This window comes from Delphinus delphis, chromosome 4, assembly GCF_949987515.2.
Source record: "Delphinus delphis chromosome 4, mDelDel1.2, whole genome shotgun sequence".
NCBI lineage: Eukaryota > Metazoa > Chordata > Mammalia > Artiodactyla > Delphinidae > Delphinus > Delphinus delphis.
The window spans coordinates 77,432,094-77,447,433 of NC_082686.1; the positions used below are offsets into that span (position 1 = coordinate 77,432,094).

Here is a 15,340-nt window from a genome sequence, read left to right on the forward strand (position 1 = left end):
ACTAAGATCAGAAACAAGACAAGGTTGTCCACTCTCACCACTATTATTCAACATAGTTTTGGAATTTTTAGCCACAGGAATCAGAGAAGAAAAAGAAATAAAAGGAATCCAAATTGGAAAAGAAGAAGTAAAACTGACTGTCTGCAGATGACATGATACTATACATAGAGAATCCTAAAGAATGTATGAGAAAACTAGTAGAGCTAGTCAATGAATTTGGTATAGTAGCAGGATACAAAATTAATGCACAGAAATCACTTGCATTCCTATACACTAATGATGACAAATCTGAAAGAGAAGTTAAGGAAACACTCCCATTTACCATTGCAACAAAAAGAATAAAATATCTAGGAATAAACGTACCTAAGGAGGCAAAAGACCTGTATACAGAAAACTATGACACTGATGAAAGAAATTATAGATGATACAAACAGATGGAGAGATATACCATGTTCTCAGATTGGAAGAATCAACATTGTGAAAATGTCTCTACTACCCAAAGCAATCTACAGATTCAATGCAATCCCTATCAAACTACCACTGGCATTTTTCAGAGAACTAGAGAAAAAAATTTCACAATTTGTATGGAAAAACAAAAGACCTCAAATAGCCAAAGCAATCTTGAGAAAGAAAAACGGAGCTGGAGGAATCAGGTGCCCTGGCTTTAGACTATACTACAAAGCTATAGTAATCAAGACAGTATGGTACTGGCACAAAAACAGAAAGACAGGTCAATGGAACAGGATGGAAAGCCCAGAGATAAACCCATGTAAATATGGTCACCTTATCTTTGATAAAGGAGGCAAGAATGTACAATGGAGAAAAGACAGCCTCTTCAATAAGTGGTGCTGGGAAAACTGGACAGCTACATGTAAAAGAATGAAATTAGAACACTTCCTAACACCATACACAAAAATAAACTCAAAATTGATTAAAGACCTAAATGTAAGACCAGACACTATAAAACTCTTACAGGAAAACATAGGGAGAACACTCTGTGACATAAATCACAAAAAGACCCTTTTGACCCACCTCACAGAGAAATAGAAATAAAAACAAAAATAAACAAATGGGACCTAATGAAACTTAAAAGCTTTTGCACAGCAAAGGAAACCATAAATAAGACAAAAAGGCAACTCTCAGAATGGGAGAAAATATTTGCAAATGAAGCAACTGACAAAGGATTAATCTCCAAAATATACAATCAGCTATTGCAGCTCAAAATCAGAAAGCAAACAACCCAATCCAAAAATGGGCAGAAGACCTAAATAGACATTTCTCCAAAAAAGCTATACAGATTTCCAGCAAACAAATGAAAGGATGCTCAACATCGTTAATCATTAGAGAAATGTAAATCAAAACTACAATGAGGTATCACCTCACACCATCGAATGGCCATCATCAAAAAATCTACAAACAATAAATGTTGGAGAAGGTGTGGAGAAAAGGGAACCCTCTTGCACTGTTGGTGGGAATGTAAATTGATAGAGCCACTATGGAGAACAGTATGGAGTTTCCTTAAAAACTAAAAATAGAACTACCATATGACCCAGCGATCCCACTACTGGGTATATGTACCTGAGAAAAACATAATTCAAAAAGATACATGTACCACAATGTTCATTGCAGCTCTATATAAAATAGCCAGGACATGGAAGCAACCTAAGTGTCCATCGACAGATGAATGGATATAGAAGACATGGCACATATATAAAATGGAATATTACTCAGCCATAAAAAGAAATGAAATTGATTTACCTGTAGTGAGGTGGATGGACCTAGAGACTGTCATTCAGAGTGAAGCAAGTCAGAAAGAGAAAAACAAATACCATATGCTAACACATATACATGGAATCTAAAAAATCAAAAATGGTCTGAAGAACCTAGGGTTAGGACAGGAATAAAGATGCAGATGTAGAGAATGGACTTGAGGACATGGGGAGGGGGAAGGGTAAGCTGGGATGAAGTGAGAGAGTGGAATTTACATATATACCCTACCAAATGTAAAACAGATAGCTAGTGGGAAGCAGCATATAGCACAGGGAGATCAGCTTAGTGCTTTGTGACCACCTAGAGGGGTGGGATAGTGAGGGTGGGACGGAGACATAAGAGGGAGGGGATATGGGGATATATGTATACATATAGCTGATTCATTTTGTTTTACAGCAGAAACTAACACACCATTGTAAAGCAATTATACTCCAATAACGATGTTAAAAAATAGAATAAAATGGTAGTTGAAATAAATCTCTATGTGTATTTTAATTCATTTCTGAACTCTATTCTGTTCCATCTGTCTTTTTGTTTACATGTGTCAGTACCAATTTTTATGCTTTTATAATGTCTTAATATATAGTAGTTTAGTGCCTCTTTAGTTCTTTTTCAGAACTTCCTTTGATATTTTTGGTAACTTTTTTGTTGGCAGTTGTGTTGGAGTTCTTTCATTTATATATATATTGAAATACACTCTGTTTAAAAGTAAGCTGCAATTATTATGAGACAGGGGAAAGCTTTATGTCCAAGGTTGGGTTACACCTGGGACTGAAAATAATGTTTTGGAAAAGAAGAGCAAAGAGGACCAACAAAGGGAAGGAAACATAAATTTTCCAAAAAAAAAATCTACAAAACAAACAAACAAACAACCCAGAAGTACCCTGGAATAAAAACATGCAGTTGAATGTTGTAAGTTATTTCAGCAGCCAGCTAGTTTTGCAGGTCAGCATGTATTACCCTGGCTTTTAAGGATTTGAGAAACATTATCAGTGTTCTGAGCTTAAACTGAAATCCTTGAACTTTCAGTACCTGTGAGCTTGCACCTAAAATTCCAGCTCCTGGCAGGCACTTTACCAGTCACAAGGAGCCAGCATTAATGAGTGCCCCGGCATGAAGCAGAACTTATTGAGAAGCTAACACGTTCTGAGAAAGACGGAGATAAACACAGACAGCAAACCACTATCTTTGAGCCTCTTGTCCTTTAAGTTATGTCGAGATCCAGACTTCTAAGTGTCACTTCGATGGTCTCAAAAACAGGAATCTTGTGTTTGCCACTATTCCAGGTAACCATCTCTCTTTCTGGGAAAAGATTTTCAAAGCTACTACTCTAAGGATCTGATTTGTTATAGATTTGTGGTTTGGGTAACAATGACTCCGACAGTTAGAAGATTTCCTTTAAGAATGTGTTACCAGAATCTTAGGGCATTATATATATTGGTTAAACATACAGATAACAAAATGGTTTATGACCTTAGTCCTATGTCTTCTTTATTTAGTTCTATTGCTATTGAAATATGATGTGATTAATATTTTTTTAACTTTGTTATGCTGTAAAATTTTTAAAAATCAGAAGTGTTATTGACATAAAATGCTGTGGCAGGATTAATTTAAGGTATGTTTACTGTTGCCCAAAGCCATACTTGAGGCTCAACAGTTTTTCAGTGCTGAACAGTGCAGACAGAACCATCTTAGAGTCTATTTTGATTCCTCTGCTCTAGTATCTCATTCTGACTTATCCCTGCATTTCTGTATCTGTGTTTCTTGAATGCAGTGTATCTGAAATATTTAGGTATGAAATATATTAAGACTTCACTCCCCATTTTTTGATAACTGTGAAGTCTTACATTGGAAGTGAGGTGGTAATAATGTAACACTGTGTACTTCTTGCTAGGGTTTCAAGGAAGTGACTTGAAAGTGAAATGCTGGCTTTATTTGTTTATCTGTTAAGCTGGATCCTAAATGATTTCATCTGCTCATAAATAAACTTTCTTTATGGACAAAATTTGAACGTTCATTTTCCTGTCAGTTAGTATGCAAGTCTATTTGCAGCATTCTAGCAAAAGAGAGTGCAACTCATTTTCTGTGCTTATAAATTGTTCATTACCACGCTCTCTGATGGCCAATTCATGACTCCATCTGCAACTCCACAAATCTCTTTGCCCAGACAAACTTGGTGGAATAAATATGAGGTGCTGAAGAAGATGAGTTTGGGATTAAGGGAAAGAAAACCTATCTCATGCAAAATTTCCAAGTCTATGATTTTAAATTTTGTAACTTCTTACTTGTATTGATATTTGTATGTAGGGTCCAGGAAAATAAATACTTCACAGACCTCATCAACACAGTGTTTAGGGCTACATATAAATAATATTCAACAATTTTTCTCATTGTACATGAAAATGGTCTCAGTTCAAGAGAAAGACAAACCTATAAGCAAGTCCTCTGGACAGGAGCACTTTCTTTCCTCTGTGACATGAGTTATTGTAACCTATAAGGCTCGACACAGAGGATAAGAAAATTGTGTTAGAATACTTACGGTTTGGGTCTTTTAAAACAAAGCAATCAAGGTTATTAGTTTTCCCCTCTTCTTTGATAAAAAGAAAAATGTAAATCTCAACAGGAATGTCAATGGATCGTAGGTTGACCTTAGCCTTAGAGCAGGTTAAAATCACTCCCTCCTTCGTTCATGTATTTAATATCCACTAACGCTAAGGGAATGGGCTTCAGTTTTCATGTAGGGAACTTGATTCCTTTGCGTGAAAATAATATTCACAAGTAATGAAACTCCTTCCTCTAGCTAAAATGTGAAAACAAAGAAAAATGCAAGGTGCACAAAAGCTCTTTAGATAAAGCAAAATCTGCCTATAGAAAAAACAAAGTGTTTTCACACCCACCTATGGCGGTGTGTAGGATAGGAATCTGGCTCCCAGTATATATCTCCTGTCACTGCTGAGCTGGAGAATCTACCCAGAGATTTTTTTCAATTACAATTCTTTGCACCAATAGACTCTGCTGCGGAGCTTTTAATTAAAACAGAAAAACAAGCAAAAAAATTATCTAGGCACTGTATTAAAGGATTAGACATGAAATGTTTGGATTTCATTGTTCTAAACATGTGTTTCAGTTGGTGCTATCGGACTCACCATGTGAAGAAAATGAAATGTAAGTAAATAGCAAGAGGCTCTATGGTTCTATTCAGCATTTTCAAAATTCAAAGAATAAAAATGTCTCAAGTCATTTGAGAAGCCCCAACTGAGTTTCAAACGATCATTATAATCATGCAAGAAAAATAAAAAGTAAATTGCTTTTAAATGCAAATGGCTCAATTTTTCTAAAAGCAGAAAAGATGCACTTTCATTGTGATCAGTTTTGTTAAATAAATAAGGGGCCTAGTTGATTTCTAGGTATTTTTGCTCACTGCATTCTCCACACTTGAAGTTTTAAGTGTCCTTAAAGTTCATGAAAGAATCATGACTTCCTCTATGACTCCATCCACCTGTGTAACTCACAGGGATGATGGGAGACAGTTTTCTGGGTAATCTGGTTTCAAATATAAGCAAACTACCAAAGATCTAACCTGTATTATGTGTACCTTTCAAAGTGCTTTTGATATGTTATGTGAATAATTGACACTATTTTCTCACTTTTCGTACTGTAGGCTTAATTCTTCTCAGAATTCTATTTGGGAGATGGGGAGAAGGTGCCATTAATAGAGCTGCTGATGATTAACGATAACTGTAATGTACTGAGACTTTGTGCAAGTGTCAGAAAGCACTTCTGCCAAGCCCTATCTTCTCCTGGGAGCAGCCCTCACTGCCAGCTAGCTGTTTTTATCATTGACTGTCACGCTCAAGGCCGGGGTCTCCGGGCATTGTCTCCAGATTATGAGGCCATGCTGGGTGGGCTGCTTTCCTTGGCCCTGGAATCCTTCACCTATTTCTGATGGATCCTCCCATTATTGATCATCTGCTTGTTAAATGTGTGCCACTCTTTCAGCTACTGCATGGCTCTCCATTGCTGTTTCTTTGCCTTGATTTTGGACTTGCTTTTTTCTCTGTCTTCTGGTGTTGGTGACATAATGGACTTTTGACTATTGGTGTGCTTACCTAACTTTGGACCTCATGGCTGTCTCATCTTGCCCTTTCGTCTTCTGCCTTTGACCCAGAATAATAGAATAAAGAAATTCATAATTGGAAAGGATCAGAAATGTTGAATCTAATTCCCCAATCAACATGACAGGAGAATATGGTATTGAGGAACTTTATAAGCTAACTTTAGAGTCACTGAGGCTACTGGCCTTTTTTTTGGGTGAAGAAATTGAGGCCCAAAGAGAGTACCAAATTAATTGCAGGACTTAAATTAGTACTTAGGTACAAACTTTTTGGTACATCATTTTGCATGTAAATGTCTGTTATATTAGTCATTATTTAATATCATGGCTTTTGAATAAAAACAAGAAACCACCTCAAATATAATGCAAATTAACAGAAAATTAAGACAGAAAAGGTAAGAAAGTGGCTGATTTTGTGGAGAGTTCATATAAGGTAAGTAAATGTATTGAAGGCAGACACAATATTTCAAATATTTTGCCAACACAGGAAGGTGTTTGTGGGATCTATTATTAGTTCTATTTACATTTTCTTTCCAGCACAAGACTAATTTTTTTCTGCTCTAACCTGATCAATTTATTTATTTATTTATTTATTTTAACATCTTTATTGGAGTATAATTGCTTTACAATGGTGTGTTAGTTTCTGCTGTATAACAAAGTGAATCAGCTATATGTATACATATATCCCCATACCTCCTCCCTCTTGCGTCTCCCTCCCACCCTCCCTATCCCACCCCTCTAGGTGGTCACAAAGCATGGAGCTGATCTCCCTGTGCTATGCGGCTGCCAATCAATTTATTTTTATAACTGCATTTTTAGTATAAAGAATGCATTGCTAGACTTTTTGTGTATAATTTAGATATTATAAGTAATTTAGTGTATGAAATCAAACACGTCAGAGTCCCTCTGAAAAATTACACCTTTAATCTTTTCCCTTCCCCAGAAATAACCACGTACACTGATGTACATGTATGTACATAAATAGGGTATCTTACAAAACATAAATAAAATCATACACATCTGGGATTCTGTAAATTAATTGCATTAATACATTGCTGATGATAGTCTACCATATTACCTGGCTTGGGGAAGTTAAGTATTTTGTTCAAGAGTAAACAAGTAAAAGGCAGAGCTTGCATCTGGGCCTATGACTGATTCCTGAGCCTGGGATTTTCACTACAAATCCACACTGCATGTCCAATATTTAGATAAAATTACACACCTGGTGAAATACCTAGGGGTACACAATCCAACCATCCTTTTGGGTACTGTACAATTTACCCACCCCAGATTAATTAGGTCAGGCCACTGGTCTCCGGATGATATGATTTGGCACCTGTCCCTCCCCCAAATTATTGTAGCTGAATTGCATTCCGGCTTCTGTTAAGAGTAATTTTTACAGAAAGGACCCATGAAATTTATTATTGCATTTATTCTAAGAGTACTGTGGGAAACGTTGCTCCTGTTGTTAAAGACAGCCTCTTTATGAAGCCCCATAGTTTGAATTTGTCTGTCATTTCTATAGCTGGAATAGTTGTGCATTTGGTGAATAATGCTGCCTGTTTTTGTTCATTTTAGAGGATACTATATAACCAGTTCTTTCTTTCATCCTATTAATTGCTAGAAAGCTTAGATTTACTACATTCAGTTTACAAACTGATCTCACTTTTGGCTTATTCTCTTTGTCTGCTACTCTCTGTGCTCTCATTTCTAATTTTTTTTTGTATTTTTAATATTTTCTTAAAGCATTTTGGAACACAGAATATTGAATCCATTCAGACAGTAGTCCACATAGTAATATGAGGCTAGAGATGAATTTTCCTCTCCCCAGTTACAATGCTGCATAGTGGTAAGAGACATGAACTCCACAGCCAGACCATTTGGGTTTAAAGCCTGCCTCTGCCACTTCCGCCATCTTATCATGAACAAGTTACTTAATCTCTTTATGACTGAATTGTCTCAACTATAAAGTGAGGATTATAATAGTGTGACCCCACTTTATAGCATTTTAAGTTTGAAAGTGAGTTAATTCACATGAAGTTATACAACTGGTTTAGAAGAATGCCCAGCACAGGAAATTATGGATAATTCTAGTAGAGGAGCCAATGAAACAACTTTGCACTCTTCTTCTATTTATCCAAGTAATGAATTTGCAGTTAATCTTAGGTCCACAGATTCTCAGCACTGAGAAAAAACAATTAAGATCAACTAGTTTAACCATCCCTATAGAGCAGGAATTATCTCCATACATCAAAGTAGGGCACTGGTTGTTCTGGAAGGGACGGAAATTATCTCCTTCGACACCTACTTCTAGAGAGCTCTGATTATTGGAAATGTCTTCCTTAAACGTTATAGTCAGCTCTCACTTCTCCTGGATTTCTTTTTTATCTTTTTGGCATCCCCATCCCAATTTGATCAAGCATAAGTAAATCTCTGAGTAAATAACTTTTTCTACACTGAAGATCTTGCACCTAAAATTTAAATATTTAAAATACTGATATTGTTCAGACACTTTTAATTTTTTTTAAGAACTCAAAAAATTTCTGTTTAAAAACTGAACTTGTAAAAGACATGGAAACAATGGTGAAGAAGGAGGCACATGGAGTCAGAAGACCTCTATTCTAGTTTAAGTTCTTTGGTCAGGTAGTGACCTCCCATTTCCCTTCCCACTGTGAGTAGACACAGTGTGCAAAATCCTAAGGTGAAATAAATGATCCTAAAGGAGCCTGCAGTTGTGAAATTGTATGACCACTTTGCATTTCTCCAGCTAACTGCTTCCTGGCCATTTTATTGCATATCAGTAACTTCACCAGTGTGTGCACAGGGTCAGAAAAAGGAAGTAAAGTAAATAAGTTTGGATAATTGTTAGCACTTGAAAAAAATATTGAGTGGCTCAATAAGAGCCACTCAATAATTGACACTTATTGAGTGTCAAAAAGAAATGACATAAGGTAGTTAATATTTAGAATTGACATTTTAATAAGTATATGGTCTATTTTTAAATGTAAAGGAGAGAAGCAGAGATTTATGTATGGAGGAAGATAAAGCAATCCATACTTTTTTCTGGTCATAAGCTTAGATTTCAAGACTCAAAACCAAGAACCTTGAGCTGTTTTATTGAGCCAGGACACCAGGAGTATTTCTCTACATACATCTTTAAAGTGGGATACTACATTTTAAAGATTTTTTGTATTTATAATATACTATGTAAAAATTTTATGACTACAAAAGTGATGTATGTACATTATAAAAATTCAAAGAATATAGAAATACTGAAAATATAAAGTGCCTCACAATACCATCTTCAGGAGAAGCAAGCATTGTTAGTAATTTGGTATATATGTACACATACTAACTGTATAATACCTATGTAGTGAAATCATTGTATTTACATAGAAGAAAATATACAAAGTAGAATTGAGTTCTCTGTATTATTCTGTTTAATTATAAATATAAATTCTCTTTGATAAATGGATAATATTCCTTTATAAGGATGTTCCATTAATTATCTTTATAATCCTTTATTGATGATCACTTGTTTTAGGATGTTTTTGAAATTTATACTTCAGCTGCCATTTTCCCCCCTGCCATTTGTACCTATATACTTGGCTAAACCCTCTAGGTGCACACACACAAAAAAGTCTTGTCCTCTGGGTGACTGACATTTGTCTTAAATGTTTGTGGTAAAATTTTCAAGTTGATACTTCACATATGTTAAAAAGTCATTTCTGACTAGTATAATAATAAACATGACACACTGCTTCCTTAGAGATGCTGAGAGCAATAAATTAGCTGACATTTAAAAATGCTTTCAAGCTGAAAAGTACTAAGTATTATTTTAACAATGGCCGAAGAAGACATGATTAAGTACAGCTCTATCTCAGAAGTTTATCAGGCTGTGATGAACGGTTTTCCACTATTTAATGCTAGAATACTTTAACAGCGGCCCATACACTAAGGTGTGAAAAAAGTCCATCAGCAGACATACATTTAGTGCCCGTGTCTGATATAGTGAGGGACTCTGGAATGAATAGCACTTGAGTGTCTATCCCTGGGGAGTTAAACCTCCTGAAAATTACACTGTGAACTTTGTTTTTGTGTCATCTTTTTAACCTAAACCCAGGAATGACTGAGTTGTGCCTAGATACAAAAATGGTTTAACCATCCTAATGGAAGATCAACTTCTAACTCCTTGGTAAATGGTATGTGTGACCACACACACCCATTTTACTTTTATTCTAATTTTTTTCTCCAACCAGTCTACAGGCCTGGTTTAGTAATATCTTCCTTACCAAGATATTAAAGGATAATAGAGATTATGAAATTTCCCTGGAGAATTCGCATTTTGAAAAACTCTAGGTCTCTGAATAAACAGAATACTGCAATGGTTATCTGCCTAATGCCTAACACCTATGACATGTTAGCCCTGAAAAGATAGTCACTACCTTCTCAATGCACAACAGTATTCATAACTCTAGAATCAAGCCTATTACAGTGCAATTATCTGCTTACATATCTGACAGTTTCACATTTACCTGTATTCTCAGTGCCTTAAATGAAGTGGACATCCAGTAAACATTTGTGTAATTATGGGGGGTGCAGTGGATAGGTGATTGTTGAGGAAATAAGTGTGGTCAGAACAAATACTACGGTCCAGAAGAATAATCCTTGTCCCTCTAGAGGTCCAGCACTAACTGCTCTTCCTTCATTACCAGGTGCACAAACTATAAAGATCAGTACACAAATGGCTGGTATATCTGGTAAGGACACCCTCAATTTGTGTTATAAAACCTTTAGTGGTATATGACACTCCTTTTCCTAAATAATTGAGATAGAATATGAAATCATAGAGCATAAGAAAACTTTAGGGACCATGTGGATCAACAGAAACATCACTTTCAGGTTGTTGGCCAGTGTTTACTTAAACACTTCCTATGACAGGGAACTTACTTTTTCTTTTTCTTTTGCGGTACGCGGGCCTCGCACTGTTGTGGCCTCTCCCGTTGCGGAGCACAGGCTTCGGACACGCAGGCCCAGCGGCCGTGGCTCACGGGCCCAGCCGCTCCGCGGCATGTGGGATCTTCCCGGACTGGGGCACAAACCCGTGTCCCCTGCATCGGCAGGCGGGCTCTCAACCACTGCGCCACCAGGGAAGCCCGGGAACTTACTATTTTTAAGAATAATAATTTATTCCCAAGTTGGATATTTTTAAAGGTGAAATCATTGTTCTTTATCTTGAAATCTCCCAAAATGACTCCTCCACTGATTTTAGTTCTGACCCTAAAAGCCATTCAGAATATGACAAAAAAGGATTGTTATAACTTCCTAAATCTTGGCTTCTGTATTTTCAAAACTAAACATTACCAGTTCTCTCAATTAGATGGTTAGCTTCTCAAAGACAGAGACCCTGTCTTGTCAACCTGTGAATCCCCAGCTCCAACATCTAAAATCTAGTTGGTCACTTAAGGTACTAGTTGAATGAATGAATGGATGGCTGAATGGAAGGAATAATGGATGAATGAGTTAAGGAATCAAGATGCTGCTCTTTTGAACCACTGTCCAATTTCTAAAGAGAAAACAGTTAAGATTACCTGGCAAGACTGACCCCCTGTAAGCTCAGTGAACATTCCAGAGTCAGTGAAAATGTATGAGTGGTGGTGGGGGATTGCTTAAGGAATTTGGCCTCCCAGATTGCTTGTATCCAGTCTTGTTGAGTTTTTGCCCCTTTCCGGGAAGTAGCAGGAGCTCTTAACTTCCCAGAATGCTCCACCTCACTCCTCCCTTTCTTCTTCTGGCATAAGGTTCTTGCTGCTGATTTTCCTGGTGGCTCTTCTCTGTGGAGCAGTGCTCTTCTGCCTCCAGTGCTGGCTGAGGAAACTCCAAAATGGTCCCCGAAGACGCACCATGGCTGTTTTTGCTGTTGGAGACTTGGACCCTGTTTATGGTAAGCTATCTACACACTTCTAGACTTCCTCTCTGGAAACCTTATAGTTTTGTGTGAGTTGAAAATCTAATCTGTGAAAAGCAGATTTGTAAACATAGAATGAGACATGGTTTATTGAAGACTCAAAGGCATGCACTGGGGAGAGAGTCTGAATGAGAAAACGTCAGAAGAAAAAGACCCCAAAAGAAAAAAAAAAAAATGTGTCCTGGGGAAGTGACTCAGAGTTGAGTATGGGGATAGAACCTAAACATGTCATTCAGTCAACAAGCAGAAGGGAAAAGATACACAGGGCTGGACACTCCAAGTAAATGGTAAGGTTTAGGGTACAGAAGAGCATCTCTGGGATTTTAATATCCATCTATCCTACCCTGTGTTCATAGTCTCATTTACAAAGTTCTCCATGACTCACTTACCTGCAGTAATGTTGAACAACAATTTACACATTGTCTGCTGCCACTGCAGAGCCTGAAATACTGGAATTGGACAGGCGAGTGTCAATACTCATGTCCTTTCTCCCCAGACATATTGGCAGCATCCTGATCTTGTCTGCTCCCAAACCCCACCCCCCAAACCATGCCTTTCCTATTATTTTCCAGTCTGCATTAAGAGGTATGAAAAGGAGGAAAGTATGGTCTTGAGTTATGTGTAATTGCTAGCCTCAGCTGTAAATAGAAAAATGACAATTTTCTGATTTCTGGGAAGTGACAATTGATAGTTTATTTCTTCATGTTAAGCAGTGTCCTCATCCAGAGACCATCTGTTATGAAACTTTCCTGTTAAGGCACTGCACTATATACTACAGTTGCCTCAAGAGTGCTTGGTAGAGATTAACAGCTGCCCTTCAGAAATTTGGATCAGCATAAGATTTTCAACAGAGCAGGACATGTCCTGGAAAAACTAACAGCTAAATAGGAAGTGGGGTAAAAATAAACTAAAAAGTTTTAATATCAAAATTCAGTACTTTTTTGTTTGTTTTTTTTTTTTTTGCGGTACGCGGGCCTCTCACGGTTGCGGCCTCTCCCGTTGCGGAGCACAGGCTCTGGACGCGCAGGCTTAGCAGCCATGGCTCATGGGCCCAGCCGCTCCGCGGCATGTGGGATCTTCCTGGACCGGGGCATGAACCCGTGTCCCCTGCATCGGCAGGCGGACTCTCAACCACTGCACCACCAGGGAAGCCCATCTGTGTTGTAACATCAGTAAGGATAATGATTAAATCATTATTTAACCATTATTTAATCATTATTTAACCATTAAGATAGGATAACCATTAAGATGGGAACTACTATTGTAAATAAAAGAAAATGCATCATACTCTTAGCATAGTACAGTTCTTGCTATATAGTAATAATACTAATACTATTATCACTACTAATAATAGTGACAATCAATTTTAATGTGTGTCAGCCTTTGTTTTAAGCACTTTACATTCATTTAGCCTTGTTTTTATGGATGTAGATACCATCACTAGATTTTAATGGCACAGCAGCAAACTGAGGTGTAAAAATATTGTGTAATAACCTAGGAGTAGATTATTCAATTAAATAAATAACCCCTTAAGAAAAGTGTTGAACCAGGAGGTGAGACTTATATTCTAAATATGGTCCCACCCTTCACATATTATAATAATATTTGAATTATTATATTATGGAAATTCATGATTTGAAATAAATAGAATGCACTCCAAAGTAATAACTTTGAGTCATCTACATATGGATTCCAGTGAAGCAGCTATTGCCTGATATGTAACTACTCGTGGAATCATTTTGATAATTGTGGCATGTTCTTTGGAATCTTCTCAATGGTATTGGATCTTAATCCTTTAAGAAAGAGATCAGCACATTTTTTATATTAAAGGCCAAAATATGTTTGACTTTGCAAGCGTGTGGGGATGACTCACTTCTGCAATTATAGTAGAAAAAGCAGCAAGAGACAATATGCAAATGAATGGACATGTTTGTGCTATTTCAATTTAATATACAAAAACAGTCAAAGGGCCAGATTTAGTTTAAGGGTATAGTTTCTTTTTTAAAGGTGAATTTATGGTTGTTATTATTGTTTTGGGAAGAAGAAGCCAAATCATTCCCAGAAAGGTAAAGACCCCTGTGAATAAAAGAAAAAATATAAAGAGAGAAATGGCTATAAAATATTACTGTTGATTTCCTGTGTGACTCAAAAACAGTCTTTCAAGCCAATACTAATAGAAGACTTCCCAAAGAACTATTGGAATAAGTGCATGATCTCTCAAGGTGATCAGTTTCAGGAAGAAAATGTTTGTTTTTTGATATATAATGGCTTGTAGTGTGCATAATCTAAAGTCAAGAGCTTTGATTTCAAAATTTAAAATTTGAGAATGCCTTTCATTTATTGCATGTGTATACTTTAATTGAAAACTTCACAACTTGATATTTTTACTATTCATCATAGAGATGTTGAAATTAATTAATTGTGTGAGTTGCAGTTTACAGAGCATACATATAAAATAATGAAGTTCAGAGGTAATACTTTAATGTTTCTAGTGATATTTGCATATCTCATGATGGAAGCATTAGCTAAAATGCCATTAGTGTTTACAGGAATCTTGTCTTCTGATCTTCCAAAAGGGATATTTCTTCTGGTTTCAGCTGTTAAGTTGTAGGTGCTTCTTTATGGCTTAGTCAATGATGGTCTAATCGGTTCATGAGAGCAAATTTTCTTGGTGTAATGACTAAACTATTGTGGCAGAGAGTGATATGGTTGTAAATTTTTTCTCAAGGGAACAAACAATTTTCTGTTGCTCCAGTGATCCAAGAAATGCCAGATTTTATTAGGCAGTTCATGTGCTTCTGTTTTATGCTGACTAGAAAGATTATATCTCCACCTTTCTCTTTCCAGGGACAGAAGCAGCTGTGAATCCAACTGGAATTGGAATGCACCTTCAAACTCAAAATCCTGAATTGTATCATGTTCCATGTTTTGGTGCTTTAGGCCCCCCACCTCCATATGAAAAAATTCTAAAATCAAGCCGATTTTAGATCTGGATGATTAATTGAAACTCAGAAATATTTTTAATTCCAAAACATAAAATTTAAGAACAGTTCTTTCATTTAGTGGGAATTCCTAGAGATCAATTAATGTAGTCTAAAAAGGACAAATAGACAAAAGCATGAATGTAGGAAAAGAATTTGGAGCATGGAGATGTTACCGTAGTAAATTAGTGGACTCTTGGTATGTCACTGCTGCTTTATACTTTTATGCTCCTAATCAAGTTTCTCCATGTACTCATATAGGCAGTACTTAACTCAAGGAGTTGCTTCCATTAAGTTTAGGATTTTGCTGTCGTACACATCACAAATTTTTCTGCCTCAATCTCTATTTTAATTTGACCTCTTCCCTAGTATGGAGTCAATAAAGTTATCATAGTTTAACAGTGACCCAAATAGAGATGCATACATGTCCAGACCCAGAAACAGAAAGAGAATATTTGAATTAAGGTGAGGGGAGAGAGTAGGAAGAAGGACAATTTGGAGTTGAAG

General features: G+C 36.6%; 1 protein-coding gene across 1 annotated transcript; it reads left to right on the top strand.

Annotated features, from left to right (window-relative positions):
• The first annotated feature begins 2,981 nt into the window (after positions 1-2,981).
• TMEM207 (transmembrane protein 207) lies at positions 2,982-14,839 on the top strand. The gene is made up of 5 exons (XM_060010145.1): positions 2,982-3,056; positions 4,898-4,935; positions 10,600-10,644; positions 11,686-11,828; positions 14,700-14,839. Exons 1-5 carry the CDS (start codon positions 2,982-2,984, stop codon positions 14,837-14,839), a joined length of 441 nt encoding a protein of 146 aa, XP_059866128.1.
• The last annotated feature ends 501 nt before the right edge of the window (positions 14,840-15,340 follow it).

Excerpts from the sequence above, each read along its gene's own strand:
- TMEM207 (XM_060010145.1), top strand. The coding sequence starts at position 2,982 with ATGTCGAGATCCAGACTTCTAAGTGTCACTTCGATGGTCTCAAAAACA. Across the intron at positions 3,057-4,897 it reads TGTGTTTGCCACTATTCCAG|TTGGTGCTATCGGACTCACC; the intron begins GTAACCATCTCT and ends CATGTGTTTCAG. Across the intron at positions 11,829-14,699 it reads AGACTTGGACCCTGTTTATG|GGACAGAAGCAGCTGTGAAT; the intron begins GTAAGCTATCTA and ends TTCTCTTTCCAG.